This window comes from Protopterus annectens, chromosome 8.part0, assembly GCF_019279795.1.
Source record: "Protopterus annectens isolate FY-2018-M chromosome 8.part0, PAN1.0, whole genome shotgun sequence".
NCBI lineage: Eukaryota > Metazoa > Chordata > Ceratodontiformes > Protopteridae > Protopterus > Protopterus annectens.
The window spans coordinates 253951716-253973490 of NC_056741.1; the positions used below are offsets into that span (position 1 = coordinate 253951716).

At 41.0% G+C, this 21775-nt stretch overlaps 1 protein-coding gene across 1 annotated transcript in view; it reads right to left on the reverse strand.

Moving 5' to 3' along the window:
* SLC39A1 (solute carrier family 39 member 1) overlaps window positions 1–21775 on the reverse strand; it is a 373077-nt gene that overhangs the window by 261613 nt on the left and 89689 nt on the right. The window contains exon 2 of the mRNA XM_044079733.1: window positions 20133–20509. Within this exon, the coding sequence (XP_043935668.1) occupies window positions 20133–20331 (199 nt within the window). The 5' untranslated portion in view covers window positions 20332–20509. The remainder of the gene's footprint in view (window positions 1–20132; window positions 20510–21775) is intronic.

Below are 21775 nucleotides of genomic sequence, written 5' to 3' on the forward strand. Positions count from 1 at the left end.
TATAAAAGTGGTAATAAATCACAGTTTTATAACTTAAGTTATGAGGAGTTTCTTAGTATAAAGGAATCACAGAACAATTCAGAAATAGTTATTAGACACGCGGATAAAGGGGGTGCAATTGTTATACCGGATGCACTAATATATGATAAAAGTATGAATTTGATGTTAAGTGATGCTGAAACTTATGGTGCTTTGAATGCTTTGACTTTGAATGAATTAATAAGGAATGTACATGCTGAATTGTATGATATGCTGCTTTGTGGTACAATTGATGGGGATTTATATAAGTTTTTATTAATAGAACAACCTACCATACCCATATTCCGGGGGTTACCAAAAATACATAAAGCTCTGGTTAACCCCCCCATGAGACCCATAGTCTCAGGCAGGGGTTGAATATTAGAACCAGCCTCTATTTATGTTGAACAACAATTGAGACCCATTGTAAATGACAGGAACACAATATTAAGAGACACAAAAGATTTTCTTGAAAGCTATGGTGATTATTTAGCTAACTTAGAGACTAGAAATGACATGGGGAAAAGAGTTATTTGTAACCCTAGATGTGGTCTCTTTATTTACATCTATTCCTAATGACATCGGAATGGAATATTTAAGGTTGTTTTTGATAAAGAAAGAAGTACCTAGGAATTTGATTTTTAGGATTTTAGCACTTTTGGATTTAATATTAAATAATGATGCATTTGTGTAAAAGGAAAATACTATCTACAAACGAAAGGGGTTGCCATGGGCACCCCTTACGCAAATTCCTATGCCAACAGTGTTGGCTTATTGGGAGAACACATATATATTAAGGAATGAACATTGTTATAGGAATATAAGATACTACAAACGTTTTGTAGATGATGTCTTTTTGATTTGGGCAGGTACTGAGAGAGAATTGAATTTGTCCATTATATAAATGGAACAACGACATTTTTAAGTTTTGAATGTAAAAGCTCCATATCTAACATGGAGTTCTTGGATGTACAAATATGGAAAAGTGAAGGTGATGTACATTCGGAGATGTATAGGAAGTCATGCTGGAAGAATAACATCCTACACCGCACCAGTATGCACCCAAAGCATGTTTTTTCTAATATAGTCACAGGACAGGGTAGGAGAGTTTCCCGACTTACCACGGATGAGGAAATATTTAATGACACACAACAAGTATTAATGGAAAATTTTAAAACAAGAGGTAATGTAACACCTGAGGTGAAAGAAGCTCTAGTATCTGTTGAATCAAATAGGAATAGTAGAGGGAAACCATATTTTTACAGACAGAAAAGAGATCAAGGCTTGAGAAACAACAACTACACACAAAAGTTATAAGAGATTGACTATTCCCTATTGTAATTTAGATATGAAAATAAAAGACGTATTTAGGAGAAATTGAAAAATCTTAAAAACAGATGATAAGATAACAGAGATAGTAGGTGACAGACCCAGTTTCGCATATAAAAATATGAAGTCGCTTAAAAGATTGTTATGTTATGAGAGTGAGGGCCTCAGACCTGTTAATTCAACAAGAATAGGAACTTTTCCTTGTAGGAGTTGTAACCAATGTACTTTTATATCTGGTAGTAATAACTTTACACATCCAGACACCGGTAAGACTTATCATATGAATTTTTATGCTGATTGTAAGTCTAGAGACATCATATACATTGCTGTGTGTCGGACTTGTTCATGCTTTTATGTGGGCATGACAAACAGAAGTTTGAGAGAACATATTAGAGAGCATGTATACGCAATACATAAAGAAAATGAATCTAATGCCCTAGCTAATCATATTTTACAACAAAGTACATCACACAAATTTAGTTTTACAGTGTTAGAATTAATAAGAAAATCCAATAGGCTAGGTAGCATTAGAAGTTATACTGAAGAAAGGGAAAACAAATGGATTTTAAGGTTACAAGGACATAAAGGGCATGGTTTGAATGAACGTGTGACACTTGAGCCTTTTTTGGCAGCACGTTCATATGTACATTAAGTTTCAATTCAATATAGAAGATGCATGTGTGATTTGAAATATTTTAGAATGTATTTTATGATATATTTATATGTGTTGTATTAACTTCATAGGGATGTATTATAAAGTGCTTTTTAATGAGTAATTAAGACAACATTAATTGATTTATGTTTTTGATTGGTTGATTGCATTTTTTGAATAGTATTTAAATGGTTTGATTTCATGGCAGTTATTCAAGTCTGATGAAGCTTTCTTGAAACGTGAAAGCGCTTACTTGCTGCAGTATTAAAGTATTTTATTTATTCTTTATTGGTCGTGTTGAGCCTCTTCTGTTCTTGGACTATTGGATTTTGTATATCGGTGGAAGGCTCTTTACTCAGTGCTACTTTGTTGGTTAATATATATATATATGTTTAGAAAGGTGTAGTGAGAATCTTGAGGTATGGTGGGGGATCTGTAGCAAGCTACAATTTGGATTGCAGTCTTACCTAGTGTTAGTTACACCTGGAGAATTTCAGACGCATTGTGTCGGGCAATTAGCTTGGTGGTGTGAGTATCCTTGGTGAATACTGACACTCCTCCACCTTTAGTGTTTCTCTCCTGGTTTGGTGGCCGAAAGGTGTAGTATGAATTGTAGCCTGGTAATGCAGGGGTGCTCTCTGAAGCCTTGAACCAGGTCTCAGTTACTGCACAGATATCGATGTTCTCCATTTTTAGGAGTGCCTCGAGAGAGTACATTTTGAGGTTTAGACTTCTAGCACGGAGTAGCATTACCTTCAGATTTTGCATGCTTGTACCTGTTATGGTGGTGGTTTTGTCCTTTGAACTTTGCATAAAAAAGGCATTATAAGGGAGGCAAGAGCCTTAGCCAGTAACCTGAATCCCAGGGATGACAGTTGCAGACCATCTCTGGCAAAGCATCGTGGTCTGTCGATCATGTCATCCCAGGCAGACAGATACTGGGATCCCCTTTGAATGACACCAGAAGCTTAGCCAATTGTTGAAGTCAATCATTTTGTCCTTATATTGTGGTATCATTCTGGGCGAAGGCAGGATGCTACTCAGGGCTAGGGTCATACCTGCCTTGGCCACATGATCCGAGAGCTCTTCCAGGTCTCTTTTCATGTAGTCCAGGGAGGTACGTCTCAAGTCATTCATTCCAACATGGACAATGACTTGTTGTGGAGTGACTTGAGTGCATGCGTTATGTGGTGGATCATGGCACCCGACAGGCAGCTGACTGTAATTTTCTCCTTGTTCAACCTGGTGAGTGGGACATCAGTGTGCCGGACTATAGAGTCACCTATGACTAAAGTGTTAGGTACGTTGTCTTGCCTTAGGGGTTGTTGCTGGGTGGCACACTGGTGTTGTGAACTATGTGACACTTTGGTTGTGATTGGTGTTTGTTTGCATTTTAGCTTCAGAGGTTCTTGTTGCGTGGCCAGGTTACAGTTAAGGGCCTCTGCATATGTGGTGCATATGTGAATGTAGTGTTGCTATATGTGGGTGTTGGTGGTGTGGGTTTAGAAGGGCTATGTGTTGCTTGAGGTGTAGTGTGGGCGTTAACCTTCTCCTCTTGACTGTCTAGCACAATCTTGGGTGGAGAGAGCTTTGCTTCCATTTTGGCTATGTAAGTGCATCTCTCACAGGTTGTAGTGTTGGGTGGTAGGAGGAGAGGGTTGTCTGTGTACATGAGGCAATTGCTGCATTGTCCCAGTATGCCCAGATTCACCAGGTGGACAGGAGAAATCACCGGAAGCTGACCCTTGGACATGCCTGGTTTGGTGCTTTTTTTTTTTTTTGTAAATTACAGGAGCTGTTTTCCCTTACCTTAGCAAGGTACTTTGCAATTATATGCTGTTTAGTGCCTACTATTAAATTCTCCTTATTAACAAGGAGAGTTGAGTCCTTGTATCAGTTTAAGGCTTACTTGTGCTTTCCAGCAGGTATTAGAGCAAATACTAGTCACAGGGATGCTTAAAGGTAAGATGAAAAAAAAATGCACACTGCAGTGTGCACAGGAGAAGTTAGATGTGAAAGTAGGTAACTTAAGTTTTACCCGTTTAAAAAGTTAAGGTTTAGTGGAGAGTTACTATTTTTAAAACAGCAAGATGGATTGAAAGGGGTGGTCACTTTTGTATTCTGGTACTATGGAATACAGTAGGATGGCCAATACATTTAAATAGTTGAAGGGGAGGGATTTCAAAAAATATGATTTTGTGATTACTCACACAAGCCAGTGAAAGTAGAGAGGAAATGAGATATATGGTCAGATTAACATAAGAGGCAGGCAACTAGAAAGACAATGGTATTTAACAAGACAACTGTAATTGGGTGGAAAGGCAGGAAAAAAATTCTGCCTGACTCAGAAGAGACAGAGCTGTGGTCTCTTTTGAAGTTTTAATATGCTGTTAAAGCAGAATGCAAGTAAAACACAAGGTAAATAAAACAAACCACAGTATTCAAAATATAAAGAGCAAACATCACATCTGCAGTGCTCTTTCCTGGCACGAAACCATACTGCTGATCACTAATCATCACCTCCCTTCTTAACCCAGCTTCCACTACTCTTTCCGATAACTTCATGCTATGACTGATTAGTTTAATCCCTCTGTAGTTACTACAGCTCTGCATATCACCCTTATTCTTAAAAATCGGTACCAAAACACTTTCTCCATTCCTCAGGCATCCTCTCACTTTCCAAGATTTCATTAAACAATCTAGTTAAAAACTCCACTGCCATTTTACCTAAACACCTCCATGCTTCCACAGGTATGTCATCTGGACCAACAGCCTTTCCGTTCTTCATCTTCTTCATAGCTATCCTTACTTCCTCCTTGCTAATCCACTGCACTTCACGATTCACTATCTGCACATCAACCTTCTCTCCCTCTCATTCTTTTCATTCATCAGCCCCTCAAAGTACTCTTTCCAGCTGCTCAACACACTCTCCACACTTGTGAGTACGTTTCCCTCATTATCCTTTATCACCCTTACCTGCTGCACATCTTTACTAGCTCGGTCCCTCTGTCTAGCCAATTGGTACAGGTCCTTTTCTCCCTCCTTAGTGTCCAACCTTTTATACAACTCTTCATACGCCTTATCCTTAGCCTTCACCACCTCTCTCTTTGCCATGCACCTCATCTCCTTATACTCGTCTACTTTCTTCATCTCTCTGACAATCCCACTTCTTCTTCACCAGCCTCTTTCTCTGTATACTCTCCTGTACTTCTTCATTCCACCACCAGGTCTCCATGTCCTCCTTCCTCTTTCCAGATGTCACACCAAGCACTTTTCTAGGCATCTCTCTTACTAGCTCTGCTGTAGTTACTCAACTATTCAGTAACTCTTCACTGCCACCCAGTGCCTGTCTTAACTCTTCCCTGAACATCACCTCACAATTACCCTTTTTCAGTTTCCACTATCTGATCCTTGGTGCTGCCCTCACACTCATCCGCCTCTTCTTGATCACCAATGTCATCCTACAAACCACCATCCTATGCTGTCTAACTACACTTTCCCCTACCACCACTTTACAGTCTCCAATCTCCTTCAGACTGGCTCTTCTACACAATATATAATCCACCTGTGTGCATCTTCCTCCAATCTTGTATGTCACCCTATGCTCCTCCCTGTTGTTAAAATACATATTCATCACAGCCATGTCCATCCTTTTCGCAAAATCCACTACCATCTGACCTTCTGCATTCCTTTGCTTAACACCATACCTACCCATCACTTCCTCATCCCCTCTGTTCCCTTCACCAACATGCCCACTGAAATCTGCTCCAGTCATCAGTCTCTCACCCTTGGGTACACAGTCATCACCACTTCATCCAACTCACTCCAAATTTTTTCTTTCTCATCCATCGCACACCCAACTTGTGGAGCATGTGCACTAACAACATTCATCATTACACCACCATTATACACACGCACAGACATATACACACACACACACACACACACACACACACACACACACACACACACACACACACACACACACGTGCGCACGCGCACTCTCACACTCTCTCATATGGCACACACCTAAAGGCAATTTAGAGGATCATTAATTCACCTGCAACAGATCTTTGGGCAAGGAAAGACACCAAAATACCATACAAAAACCTGCACAGACAGAGGTGTGAGGGACACAGGAGGTATCCCAGATGAATAATGAAGTGGAAAACCAAGAGCTGTGAGGGTAGCACTGCTAACTGCTATATCATTTTGATACCTATGACATGTTACTGCACAACCGAAGTGCCATGCTGCTGCAAAACACAAAGGACACTTAGCTAAATTTCTTTCTACAACTTCAGTGCCAAAGTATGGCTGAAAGCTTTCAACTCAATATGAGTAAAATTAAAATAGTTTTTTTTCACTTCTATGTATGTATGACGGTCCATAAAGGAAACCCCAAATAATCTAAACAACCTCCAATGATCTAATCATTAAGTCCCTTTAAAATTCTATCACATAAGATGATTCCATCAAGTTTTTAGGATTATTTCTTCCATTTAATTTTTTTTTATTTTATTTTAAAATATAATATTTTGTCAAACATTACATGAAATTGCAGAGAGAGAAAGAAAAATAACATATATACATTTATAAAACCTATAAACGTCAGAACATTATATAACTATATACAATGGTGTCTATACAGAAAAAAGCAATACATATATTCAAAGCATATTATGAAGAATATATTAGTTCATATATTTTTGTCCATTTTCTCAAATATTTCCAGTATTTTCAACCAAGAGTTATAAAGTGATATAGGTTTGGTAGTTCTGTTCTTTAGTGCAGATATTTCCATATGTCCAACTGTTAAAGATAAATTTTTTAATTCTTTGAATGTGGGAAAAGTCGCACTTTTCCAGTGAATGGTAATGACTTTGCATGCTACTGCCATCAAAGGTCCATAGGATGTTGAAATCTTTTTTGGCACACAATTTGAGATGGGAGAACTGAATAAAATCATGACTTTGCTAACTGGTAATTATCATTAAAGACAATCTGGAAAAAATAATTGATATTATTCCAGTACAAAGTGAGACATTTACATTCATAGAATACATGTTGCCAGTCAGCTCTTGTTTTAATTTGACAACTCCAGCATTGTTCCTCAGTAGCAAGTATTTTGGTTAATTTATGTGGTGCATAAAAACTCCCGTGTAAATATCTCCAAGCGAACAATTGCCAGTATATTGACAATGTTGACTGCTTAGAGGATTTTAAAATAATCTTTTTTTCTTCTTCACTAGGAGGGTGGTTATTTATCTGTGTGTAATAATCCAAGTAAGTGTCTACAAGGTAGACTTCTGTTTTTTAACAGTTTTGTAGATACTGGACAGGTAACTGCCTTGATAAGGCTGATTTGTGATTATAATAAAATATTCAATGAATTTTGCAATAGTACGCCTGACTGTTACTTGCATTTGTTCTATTCTACTTATAAGGTATTATCTTAGATTTTGCAGTAGCAACCATGAATCATTATTTATATTATATTTGTTAACTATTAGAACAAGGGAAAATATTAACAAATGATCAAACAGTTCCAAATGGGTTTGCGGTAAGCATTTAACCATAAAGTTAAATTTTTGACAACAGATGATAAAATGTATGTCTTAACATCTGGTAAATTAATTCCCCTATCTTCCCAATTTGGTAAATGTTTGTTTAAAGCAATTTGGGGTTTGTTTGGGAACCATAAAATGTTTATTACTTTGTTATATCTCTGAATGGGATTCACTTTATATCCTCAAAATACTGAAATGTTGAAATTCAGTATTTCGAGGCTATAAAGTCAAAATCTTACAAGAATGAAAACTCAGAAGCGTGAAATTCAAAATCTTGCACACCGGAGATTTTGAATTTTGCGCTTCTACTCCAAACACACACACACCTCCCTCCCCACACAAACACAAGCTCTCTACTGCATAAAAGCAGTGGGGCAAGCCCCCCTGCGCCTCCCACACACCCCCTATTTAAATATTCTAACTGCGTGGTCACACTATATAAAAACACACACAAAACACCACCACACAAGCTACATTCTCCTCGCACACACACATTACAGCAACAAAACACACACCACAGCCCCTACCCAAAACCCATAAAACATACACACTTACCTGCATCCATAACCACAGTGAAACCTCAGAAGCGTGAAATTCCAAACCTCCGGTATTCGAGGTTTTGAATTTCGCACTTCTGAGGTTTCGCTCGTCAGGATTCCACTTTATGGGCTCGAAATACTGAATTTCGATATTTCAGTATTTCGAGCTTCTAAAGTGAATCCCTCTGAATAATATACTTGGGAGGTGGCAGTGAAAAACTTTGTATTAGATGTAATATCTTGGGAAAGAGGATTGATTTAATAAGATACAGTCCGTCTCCCATTGTAAACATATATTTGTTCCATTTAGATATTATATGTTCTATCTTGTCCAGTGTCATTTTATAATTGGATATAAGTGAATCATTTAAGTCTTCAAGTAGATCTATGCCCAAGTATGGTATTTTTGTTATCTAGTGCTATGTATTTGGAATATTTTTTGTTTATATGTGTCTTTTTAGTATTACATGGCATAATTTTTGTTTCCATTAAACTGTAAACCTGAGACACTTTGAAAATTATTTATGTCACTAAATAAAGCCTGCAAAAATTTGTTAACGTCTGAAAGGGTTAAAAGTATGTCATCTGCAAAGAGTTCATAGTTTCATCGGTTGGTACTAGGCTATCGGCCCTAGGGCCTATACAAGGATAGACATAAAGTACAGTTTTGTACCTACCATAAATGTAGATGTTCGAGGATTCCATTGCTGCAGTCCTGACTATTGGGTATAGTCCGCGTCCCAGTCGGCCCGAATACCAGAGTATAAGGCTGACATCGGTCATGGCGCCTTAGACTGACGTCAATACGTCAGGGTACTAATGCGCATGACCGACGTCATTTCCTCAGTCTTTTCTTGCCCCAGATGTCAGAAGACCCAAAAAGACAAGTCCCAAAAACCTGCACCAAAAACATGTACAATATATACAACAATATATACAAAAATATAAGCATGTAAACTCACCTACACAACCACCCCTAAACACAGAGGGAAGGAGGGAGGGTAAATTGGACTGCAGCAATGGAATCCTCGAACATCTACATTTATGGTAGGTACAAAACTGTACTATGTTCTTCGTCTTCCATTGCTGCAGTCCTGACTATTGGGTAGAATCCCAAAGCAGAGGAAAGGGAGGCTGGCAAATTATAAGGAAGTAGGAGCTGATAACATGCCTTGCAAAACAGCAGTGGCAAAACCAGCCCTAGACTTAGAGTAGATAGGAAGATGATAATGCTTAGAGAAAGTATGCACTGAACTCCAAGTAGCTGCTTCCAAAATATCCTTAGTTGCCACCCCCTTAGAAATGCTGTAGAAGTGGCAGTAGCCCTAGTGGAATGAGGCCTAATCCCAGCTGGAATCTCCTTGCCATGATGGGAATAACAAAATGCAATGCAAAAGCCAATCCACCTATAAATAGTTTGTTTTGACACAGGCTTGCCCTGTGAACTCAAGGCAAAAGAAACAAACAACTGCTGAGACTGCCTAAAATCCTTAGTCCTGCTTAAATAATATCTCAATTGCCTGTGTACATCTAAAGTGTGCAAAATCTTTTCCCCTTTATTTTGGGGATCTGCATAAAAAGTAGGCAAATGAATAGTTTGGTTTAAAGCCACACTAGAAACCACCTTAGGCATAAAGGAAGGATTAGTACGTAATGATACCCTATCCTTATGGAAAATCAAAAAGGCTCTACTGCCATAAGGGCCTGCAACTCAGACACCCTTCTTGCAGAAGTAATGGCCAACAGAAAAGCAGTCTTCCATGACAAGTATTTCAACTCAGCAGTAGCCGCAGGCTCAAAAGGTTGTAGAGTAAGTTTTTCCAACACAAAATTGAGATCCCAAGCAGGAGTAGGAGCTCTACGTGGGGGTCTTATATTCTTTGCCCCTCTAAGAAACTGCTGGAACTAAGGATGAAAACAAAGGTGGGTCACAATCATAATGAGCTGAAATTGCTGCAGCATGAATTTTAATGGAAGAGAAGGACAAACCTTTGTCCAATAACTCAGTAAGATATTGAAGAGCCACACTCAAATTAGGCTCAGAAATCTCCAAATTCTTTGCTGTACTCCAAAATAAAAATCTCTTCCATTTGTCTGCGTACACCTTCCTTGTACTAGGTCTTCTAGCTTCCATAATCACATTTAAAACTTGCTGAGGAAGTTGAGACCTGCTGTGCTTCAAGAGAGAATATGCCAGGCTGTTAGATGAAGAGAGTGAAGCTTGACATTGAGCAGATGACCATCCTTCTGAGATAACAGATGAGGAATCAGAGGTAAAGGCCATGGAGGCTTCCTTACCAGACTCCGTAGTAGTGGATACCAGTGTTGCCGAGGCCAATCTGGAGCTATCAAAATCATCCTTGGCCTGTCTTGTCTGACCTTTAATAATACCTTTGGAAGAAGAGGCAGAGGTGGAAAGGCATAGACATGAAGGTTTTTCCAACTGAAAGACAGAGCATCCACTTTCCAAGCTGTGTGATGAAACCCCTTTGTGCAATACTTTGGCAGCTGGTGGTTTAGTGGAGAAGCGAACAGATCTATGTCTGGAGTTCCCCATGACACTGTCAATTTCTGAAATACATGAAGATCCAGTTTCCACTCGTGGGGATCCATGATTTGTCTGCTTAACACATCTGCTAGGGAGTTCTGTGCTCCTGGCAGAAACCTTGCCTGAAGAGTTAGTTGCAGGCTTAACGCAGTCTCCCATAAAATCATTGCTTGCCTGCATAGAGGATAAGAATGTGTTCCCCCTTGCTTGTTGATGTACCACATGACAGTTGTGTTGTCTGTTAGAATCAACACCTGCCCTGGAAGAAATAACTCCTTGAAAGCCATCAATGCAAACTGGACTGCTAACATCTCCTTCATGTTGATATGTAGATGCTGTAGTCTGGCAGGCCACTTGTCTTGTATCCACTTTCCATTTAGATGAGCTCCCCAAGCAGTGTCCGAGGCATCTGTCGTTAAAATCTGACTCGCCTCTGGCCGGGTCACAGAGAGTCCCTTGTTTAGGTGACATTCCTGAGCCCACCACAAGAATTCCTTTTGAAGGCAAGGTATTATTTGAATGACAGTGTCCAAATCCTGGCAGTGCTGTGTCCATACATTTTGAGATACCATTGCAGCTTCCTCATATGCAGTTTGGCATTGGGAAGCACCAGAATACAAGATGCCATGAACCCTAATGCTTGAAGGACTGTCCTTGCAGTCAGCACGGACTGATGAGATAGTTGATGGAAGTAAAGTGACAGACTCTTTTGTTTGTCCGGGGTTAAAAAGGCCATCTGGGCTGCTGTATTCAGTCTCACACCCAGAAAGCACATGTCTTGAGAGGGTACTAGACTGGACTTTATTTCGTTCACAGAATACCCCAGGCATCTTAGCACTGCTATGACATATTCCAGATGCTGTAGAAGGTCTTCCTTTTCTTGAGCCAGAATCAGGCAGTCGTCCAAGTAAGGATAGATTTGAATGCCTTGAAGCCTGAAGTAAGCTATCACTGGAGCCAGAACCTTTGTGAATACTCTGGGCACAGTAGATAAGCCAAAGGGCAATGCAGAGAACTGATAATGAAAATCTCCAGTTCGAAACCGCAGATACTTTCTGCAACCTAGCCTTATAGGCACATGAAGGTAAGCTTCCTTGAGATCTAAAGTTACCATCCAGTGATCTTTGCCCAGCAGAGGTAACAGTTGTTGTAACGTCAACATCTTGAACTTGGGAATGTCCAGATAAGTGTTGAGGATAGATAAATCCAAAATTGGTCTCCACGTGTTCCCCTTCTTTGGTACTAGGAACAGGCGAGAATAAAATCAAGCCCCTTTCTGATACAGGGACTGGCTGAATGGCCCCTATCTGGAGTAACTGAGAAACTTGCTTGTGAGCCTCTTTTCTTTGTGGAGGAGGAACATCTGGCATGCCTTTGAAAGGGGGCATTGTGTGGAAATAAAATCTGTAACCGTGATGAATGATATCCAGCACCCATCTGTCTTGAGTGATTAAATCCCAATTTTCTTTGAAAAGAGACAGTCTTCCTCCCAAAGGAGCTGCCAGACGAGAATCCACTGGCAGCTGAAAAGGCAGGTCATTGGGTCTGCTTACGAAAGGACTGACCCCTGCCCTCACCAGAAGTCTGAGCAGGTGAACTCTCTGATCTAGGCCTAAACGAACCGGGAGCCCTGCCCCTACCACGTCTAGACCTACCCCTAGACTGGGAACCATAAGCAGGATATGTCCACCCCTTAGCAGGCCAATTTCTACTAAACTTCGGAGGCTGCACCTGCAAAAAATCTTTAACAGTCTGCATAGACTTAGCCTTGTCCTCCATTTTCTTTAAAACTGCTTCCACAGGCGGTCCAAACAACACATCAGACTGTAAAGGAGCATCCAAAATCCTGGTCTTAACATGCTCAGCTAAATTCTGATCCTTCAACCAGGCATGTCTGCGAAGAACAGAACTAGTAGCAGCCACCCTCGAGGAGGCCTGAACAGCATCAAAACCACACTGCAAAGAATGCTTACCCACTTGTTCAGACACATGAACCAAATCCAGCAATTCTTTACACTCAATACCTTCCGCCAAAGCATCCACCTTAGATTTCAATTGTGAAAGGAGATAAATCTGATATTTTAGCATATGAAACTGACAATTCAACGCCCTCATGGCTAGAGTGGAAGAAGTATATACTTTCTTACCCCACCTATCCAAAGCCCTTGCCTCTTTATCAGAGGGTACAGGATTTTTAACCACAGAAGCTTTAACACCTTTAGGCCCCTGAGAAACAGTTTCTGGGTCCGCCCTAGGACTCTTAAACAAATACTTATGAGCTTCAGGCACCCTATAATACCTATCAGGCTTAACAGGAGCAGGAGGCAAGGAGTCAGGGTTCAGGGAAGCCTCTGCAAAAACATCCTCCACCACATTCAACACAGGAGGAATAGCTAAGGGCCTATGCTGGGGTAAAACAAGAATTCCCTAAGCCTTTTCCTGGAATCAGAGTAATCCTGGCCTTCCCATTTAAAGTGCTCCCTCATGGAGTGAAGAGTCTCTGAAAATGAAAAATCCTCAGGAGGAGAAGCTGTAGGAGTGGAATCATCCACATCAGAATCAGAATAAGTAGGAAACTCTTGTAAGTCTTCCACAGAAGACTCCGAAGCCTGTGAACACTGTTCAAAACTATCAAACTCCTGTTCCACCCTAGGCCTCTTATCAGGCGGGGGCATAGAACCTCTAATCAGAGTAATCAAATCTTCTGCCATTTTAAGCATATGTTTCTTAGGCACAGAGCCCGAAATGCTAGGAGAAGCCCCCACAGAAGCTGAACTTGGCCTACCTCTAAAAGAAGCTTTGGCAACAGATGGAGGCCCTAACTACCTTGGGAAGAGAGGGAAGAACAGTTACCTGAGAAGCCCCCTCAGCCTGGCCTACCTCCTGAGAGGGCACATCCTGTAACAGTAAAGTATCTGCCTGAGACTCCATAGAGACTCCTGGCAAAACCTCTGGCTCCCCTGAGCCTTCTAAAGAACCGACGTCCGGGACTGCCGGTTCCTCACCCCTAGGCTTCACTGTTTTGTCCTTGCGCGTCTTGGATGAAGCGGGCGTCGGAGCATCCGACGGCATATTATAATTGCAACGCTTCCCAAACACTAACCTAGCACAATCTAGCCTCCTCTTAATAGTGCGCTTGTTAAATCTAGCACAAGAGCGGCAACCAACAACGCCGTGCTCAGGCCCTAAACAAGGTATACACAATGTATGATAATCCCTATGCGGTATCTGCTTCCCACAAGAAATACAGTTATTCACTTTTTCTGACATCCGGTTAAATACTGAGGCAAGAAAAAACCAAAATGTTCCCCAATGGGGTTACTTAGCCAACTCTGTTTCGGTCTGAAACTCCGGTTTCGGAAAATCTCAGAACGCCAACCTGCACTCGCAAAATTGCTTCTGCATCGGACCATGCGGCAAAAAAGACTGAGGAAATGACGTCGGTCATGCGCATTAGTACCCTGACGTATTGACGTCAGTCTAAGGCGCCATGACCGACGTCAGCCTTATACTCTGGTATTCGGGCCGACTGGGACGCGGACTATACCCAATAGTCAGGACTGCAGCAATGGAAGACGAAGAACATCATTTCCCTGGCTATTTCTTCCCACAGTATTTACTTCCCTGGACCCCTGTCTAGCAGGGCGACTGACGTGATCCCCGGGGTGAATTTCTTATCTCCCATCCAATCATCAAGGTTCTTTTTGAAGACGGCCAAAGAGGCATTCTGCTTGACATGTACGGGCAGTCTATTCCAGAGCCTGGGGAGTCTCTGGGTCAGGAACCTATTCCACCAGCATGTTTTGTTCATTGTGATGACAAGGTTTATATCCCTGGAGCGTGTGTCTCTGAGGGATTGGGATTTCTTTAAGTGTAGCATGTCCAACAGCTCTGGGTTTGACATGGCCTTGTATGTTAAGTAGAGATCGCCTCTTGAGTAGACGATATGTGACAGAGTATAGGTGGAGTTTTTTTTAGACAGCCAGCATAGGGCATCTGCTTTAGGCCTGTGATTCTTTTAGTGAGGTATTTCTGCTGCCTTTCCAGTTGTTGCAGATGTCTTGAGAGGTACATACCAAACGGGGTGTTGTATTCTATAATGGGTCTAATGAGGGATGAGTACAGTGGGACAATGACCTCCTTTTTTCTGGATGAAAAGCCCTTAGTGATGAGGTGTGCCACATAGAAGGATTTCCTGACTGTTGTGGCGATGTGGTTATCGAAGGAGAGACCACTGTCCGCCTATGTCCCCAAGTCTCTTATCACACTTTTGGTGTTTAGTGTGCTGCCACCTATGTGGTAATTCATGGGTACATGTTTTTTCCCAAAGGGGATAACTATACATTTCTTGGCATAGAGCTTCAGCCCATGTCTCTGGCACCAAGCATCGGTTTCTGTAAGGCCCTTTTGTAGAATATCCACATCATTTGTGGATTCAGTAATGGCTCCCAGTTTGCAGTCATCTGCGAACTTTGTTAGCCAGAGTCCCTTAGTGTTGGCCTGTACTTCAGAGAAGTAGATGCCAAACAAGAGCGGTCCCAGAACTGAACCCTGAGGTACTCCACTTGTCACTTGTCTGGAGTTGGATTTGGAGTAGACTACAGTGTGGTTCTGTAAGTAAGCCAGTTGGCAAACCCATCGAGTGATGTCGGGATTAATGCCCAGCTTAGTACGGTTATCTATGATTCCAGAGTGGGGGATGGTGTTGAAGGCCTTGGCAAGGTCCAGATAGGCTGTGTGGACCACCTTACTCTTGTCCACGTCTCTGAAGACTGATTTAAATAAGTCAATCAGGCTCAGGAGACAAGATTGGCCCTTCACGAACCCAAACTGGGTGGGGTACAGTGTTTGAAGGTTGCCAATGTCTTTGTTTATAAGTTCCATGATAATACGTTCCATGGCCTTGCAGATCAGGCTCGTCAGACTGATGGGGCGGTAGTTCCCAGGATCCAAGATGGATTTCCCCCCCTTGTGGAGTGGAACTGTAGCTGTACACCACTCAGTGGGCACAAAGGTGAGGCTATGATTAAACATGACACTTAGGTGAGGTGCCAGTTCATTTTGTAGTTCATGTAGTACACAGCCTGGAATGTCATCTGGTCCCATGGACGCTGTATTCTTAGCTTTGGAGAGTGCGTTTTTTTTTACCTGTGTGGCCGTTATTACCTGAATTTGGCAATCGATTGATATTGAGATGGGCCCTTTAGGGGGTGAAGGTGGCACTGAATCGATCTGCCAGGATAGTGTCAATATCCTTGGGATCAGGATATTTAATGTCATTCTGTTGTAGCTCAGAGCAGATCTGAGCATTGCCATTTAGCTTCTTGACATAGCTATAGAATGCCTTGTGGTTGTCTTTCGAATCTTTGGCAATTTTATTTTCGTAACTAGCTTTGGAGGATTTTATGAGGGATCTCAGCTTCTTACTGAGGCTGGTAAGGGAGTTTTTTGCATCCTGGGATTTTCCTCTTTTCTGCAACAGTTTCTTCCCTTTGTTGTAAAGTTTGTTTATGGCAAGGGACAACCAGATTGGCTTCCTTTTTTTGAAGGAGAGTGTATTGGTTCTATTGGGGATGGCACGACTCATGCATGAGTGGATGTGCTCATACAGTGCCTTAGTGTAGGATTCAGCAGTCTAACTTTTAGTTCCCGTCTGCATGGGTGTCATGATGTTTGTGACTTCTGACTTCAGTAGCATGAAGTTGGCTTTGGAGAAGCTTTTTATGGAGGTTTCTTTACTGGGGGGTGGAGGCAGGATGTGGATCTCAAGGATGATTAGCTTATGGTCAGACCTGACCAATGAGGAGGTGACCACAGGTGTGGAGCATCGATTTCCCATGTTGGTTATGACCAGGTCTAGGATATTGGAGCCCCTGGTGGGACTAAGGATTAGTTGATCCAGAGCATTGAAATTTATGAATTCCAAGAACCGATGGGAAAAGGTGTTGGTACATGAGTAGTTTTCCTCGTTAATGGCAGAGTAGTTGACATCACCCAGTATTAGGGTGTTTGGTTGTATCTTAATATTTTCCAGTATGTTTAGAAAGGTGTAGTGAGAATGTTGGGGCATGGTGGGGGATCTGTAGCAGGCTACAATTTGGATTGCAGTCTTACCTAGTGTTAGTTGCACCTGCAGATTTTCAGATGCATTGGGTTGGGCAACTAGCCTGGTGGTGTGAATATCCTTGTTGAATATGGGCACTCCTCCACCTTTAGTGTTGCAGTCCTGGTTTGGTGGCCGAAAAGTGTGGTAACAGTTGTAGCCTGGTATTGCAGGGGTGCTCTCTGGAGCCTTGAACCAGGTCTCAGTTACTGCACAGATATCAATGTTCTCCATTTTTAGGAGTGTCTCGAGAGAGTGCATTTTGAAGTTTAGACTTCTAGCATTGAGTAGGATTACCTTCAGATTTTGCATTTGTATACCTGTTACGGTTGTGGTTGAACTTTGCCTAAAAAAAGGCACTATAGGGGTGTCAGGAGCCTTAGCCAGCAACCTGAATCCCAGGGGCGACAGGTACACCATCGATGACAAAGCATCGTGATCTGTCGATCATGCCATCCCAGGCAGACAGATACTGGATCCCCTTTGAATGACACCAGAAGCTTAGCCAATTGTTGAAGTCAGTCATTTTGTCCTTATACTGTGGTATCATTCTGGGCGAAGGCAAGATGCTACCCAGAGCTAGGGTCATACTTGCCTGGGCCACATGAACTGAGAGCTCTTCCATGTCTCTTTTCATGTAGTCCAGGGAGGTATGTCTCAAGTCATTCACTCCAACATGGACAATGACAGAGTCATATTTGTACTTGTTGTGGAGTAACTTGAGTGCATGCATTATGTGGCAGAACCTGGCACCCGACAGGCAGCTGACTGTAATTTTCTCCTTGCTCAGCCTGGTGAGTGGGACATCAGTGTCGCTGACCATAGAGTCACATATGACTAAAGTGTTGGGTATGTTGTCTTACCTTAGGAGCTGTTGTTGGGTGGCACACTGGTGTTGGTGTTGTGAGCTATGTGACACTTTGGTTGTGATTGGTGTTTGTTTGCGTTTCAGCTTCGGAGGTCCTTGTTGCTTGGGCAGGTTGATGTTAAGGGCCTCCACATATGTGGGTTTAGTGTTGCTGTGTGTGGGTGTTGGTGGTGTGGGTTTAGAAGGGCTATGTGTTGCTTGAGGTGTAGTGCGGGTGTTAACCTTCTTCTCTTGACTGTCTAGCACAATCTTGGGTGGAGAGAGCTTTGCTTCCAGTTTGGCTATGTAAGTGCATCTGTCGCAGGTTGTAGTAGTGAAAATATTCTCTTATTGTTCTTTATTACTTGAAATTCCTGTCAGAAATAGTATTGAGGTTAGAGAGCTGTGAGAAATTGCTGCTACCAGGTCACCATCTTGTCCACGCCCCCTTCGGATTATTTCTCGACAGTTAAAACTCATCATTAAGCATGTAAACTATACAAAATCTAAAACCAAAAATGGTGTCATATTTATATGACCAAGGATTTTCTGACCTCACAGTGAAGGAATATCGACCCTTACTATACATCCACTTCCTTGACTGCAGTGGTGGTGCTGCGGTAGCACTGTCACCGCACAGACGTTGCCCGTTTGATTCTCAGTTAGAGCGTCTTCTGTGTGGCGACATGCGTGAATGGGCGTTCCTTCGTTGAAGGTTGTGTGTTAGGCCCGGCAAGCCAGTACGTAAAAATCTACTGCCAATCATTAGCAGACCAGAGTTCCGCTGTGGCAACCCCTAAGCCGAAAGACACAAATCCACTTCCTTATTCTAAGCAAGTCTTCACCAAACTTCAGTTCTCATATCTAACAAACTGGAAAAAAATTACAACACTGCTACCACGTCTGATACTGGTCACCACTCTCAAAAACATCACTAAATGCTCTTGTGAAATCTTAAATGGCTAGAATTTAACCAATTATCCTTCACTTGCCAACAATTTTCCTACAAGCTCCTTCTATACCCTTATCTATCATTCACTTATCAATGCTCTTTGCTGGTATTTGAGAAAAACACATTCTTACAGCATAGTCCCAAGTCTTAGAGCCATTGCTTGCCTTACGGTTACTCTGGCTCAAAAAATAACAGAAATCAGTGTTGCTATTTATCAACTTTATGTTGCCAAACAATGGATAAACTTCCTCTCACGTATATACATGTTACAGGGACTTTTTCAAAAAAAATTAAAAAAAAAAAGACCTTTACTATGAGTGGATCTTTTGTTGTGGTATAATGTGAACCTAGATGCATGCTCCATCCATAAATCATATTCCTAACTGTGTATTATCATCATTTTACTGTAAACGAGCATTACATTCTTTACTTGCATGCTATGCCTCCTTAATGACTATCTAAACAAGGTGTTCTTTTATTACTGTTGTTTGTTTTTAATCCACCCAGCATTTGTTTTCTATGTTCTGTTTGGAGCTTTTCTCCCAGACACCTCTGTGAAAATACGCTCTAAACATGTTAACATTCTAGGATCAACAAATTAAGACAGGAACTTCACTTTAGACAAATAAATGACATTTTCACAATTTACCAAGTGCTATCCTTTGAATCTTAATATAAGAATTACTTAAGCAGGACCATCTAATGGAGTTCTGTGCTTACTTCTGTCAAATCATGTGGAAATACAGAAAGCTTAAAATATTACTCCAAGTTTTTAAGGGCAGGACCAAACTATGAAGTAGATTCCCTTGCGTACGTTGATAACATTTACAGCGGTTTCTGTAAAAAAAAAGGGGGGGGGGGGGTAATGTAGTAACTTAATTGTTTTTACTACCATTTGAATGCTAAAATCCACAGACAACATATTTTAAGAATCGTTTTAAGTGAACATGAAAGATCAAGAGAGATCATTATGCATGTGCTCAAATGAGTGTGACAGCCTCAAATAAAATTATTGCAACTCTGAAGTCTAGCAATGAAGGTAATGAACAAAGACAAGCTACATTCCAAACTATGTTAATTTTTTCAAACTTTCTTCTGGAAAATGCCCAGTTCTGGAAAAATTGCTACCACTAAGCAACTTGCCTGCTTATTAAAAAACAAAATCAATACAATTCATTTTACAGTGGATGATGCATGTTCCCAATGGCCACCAAATGTTACCCAACTCCTCCAAACCTTTGAAGTTATTTATACTTTCCACCACTGCAGTTTAAAATCTAATTTAGTCTGCCGAATTGGCAATGTCTGTGGTGAAGTCTGAATACACCGAACTGCAGATTTTCAAAACCAAGTGTAAATACGCAAGAAAGAAAATGTAATCATATACACTATGAAACAATCAGCATCACCCTACATGATGTCTCCCATTGGGCAACCCTTCAAGAAAGCCCTAGCAGGGAGCAGATGTGTATCCAACTGCAAAATCCATTTATAAACATTAAAATACTGCAGTTATACTAAGCCATGCAGACACAAAAACAAAAGGGATACAAAGCTGACCAGATCCGACTTACCTGCAGACAGAGATGTCCTACGTGGGAATCGAAAAATGCATACTGGGATAAAACCAAACAAGATTGTCAGAACCAATACCACAAACAATGAGACCAGCTTCGTCTCCAATCCATTGTCAGGTTGAGAAGACCCCACATCTTGGTGCCACACCGCAATGCCTGTCTCATATTTTTCCTGTACATCAAATTCCTCAGCCATTTCTTCTTATTTCATGAAAAATTATATTTCTTCAGTGCACACTTAAGAAGCTGACGATACTATTATTGCACTAAGATATGCATTCAGCAGCTTATTTGCCAGTCCTGTGTCTGTCCATCACAGTTTTCAATAATTTCCGACTTACAAATTCATGGTCTTAGTTGCCCATCAGATGAACCTGTTAGAAGATTAAAAGGTATTAAGAAACTATTCTTTAAGACAAAAGCTATTTACAAGACAAAACCTTTACAACTAACAAGTGTTAATAAACTACAATATACAAATAAATGTATATTTTGGGAGGTGTTCTGATTTCCACTCATATAAAAATATGCAGGTAGGAAAACAATCTTCCAATTTGCCCAAAGGCATGTGTGTGTGCTGTGACTTTCTTTCGGAGACCCATCCAGGACTGGTCCTTGCCTTATAGCTGCTGGTTGTTTAAATAAGTTTAAGCTCCATTGTGACCCCAAAAAGGTTAAAGTGGGTATTAGAAAAATTAATGAATAAATAATCTGTTACAAATTCAGTTGCCCAACCAAAATTCACTAAAACATTACCTCTGTGGCCTTCAACTTAATGCATGTATATGTTGAAGAGTTCTCACTCTGTGACATCACAGCTATGGCCTCAGCATTCAGACTGGCAGCTTATTCTTTACTGTACACTTTTATCTTTAATAAGACAAGTCCTTACATGCTTTTCACAAAACATTATGCAAACGACATGCTTCAATCCTGAGTGATTAGCTAGTTTTACTTAACAGTGATCACTGTCTCCATTTAGTACGAGACTGATTCTTTACAATATCACAGGTGCCCACGGTTCTTCATATTAAGGAGTGAGGGGAATGGATGAGGGAAATAATACCAGTCCACGAGCAAAGCAGCACAAACAATACTTTATCAAGCTATTTGATTCCCATTCAGCTGATTACCAGCCCCAACAAACTTACCCAGCTCTGTCACTCCAATGGATGAAGACTTCCTCTACAGACTCACCATGAAAACACTTCCTGTACTTGTTGGAAATATGCAGTGTGTGCTGTATAGAAGTATAAGCAGGAGAAACTTAAAATGTCTTCAGCAGTGTAACTAAATCAGTAGAAAAATATACACTTCCACAAATGGCAATATAACATTGGCTGATTATCCCAATATACATTTTTTAGGTCACACAGCTCAAAGGTTCTGCTGGGCTTTAACTGGGGTGGGGTGAGGGGGACATTTGTCCTGGAAATCTTTAATTCTGTCTTCATCACTGATCCTAGAAGACAACAGAGAACATGTCCAAAGGAAATGAAAAACAATGGTTGCTTCACCAAAGTCTGCTTTTCTGATGATGGAGGGAATCTTTCTTTTTGTTAATGTACACTGACTTCAGTTCCAGTTACTAACAGTAGGATGAAGCACAGCTCCAGATATGGAACACTACAGGATTTCTG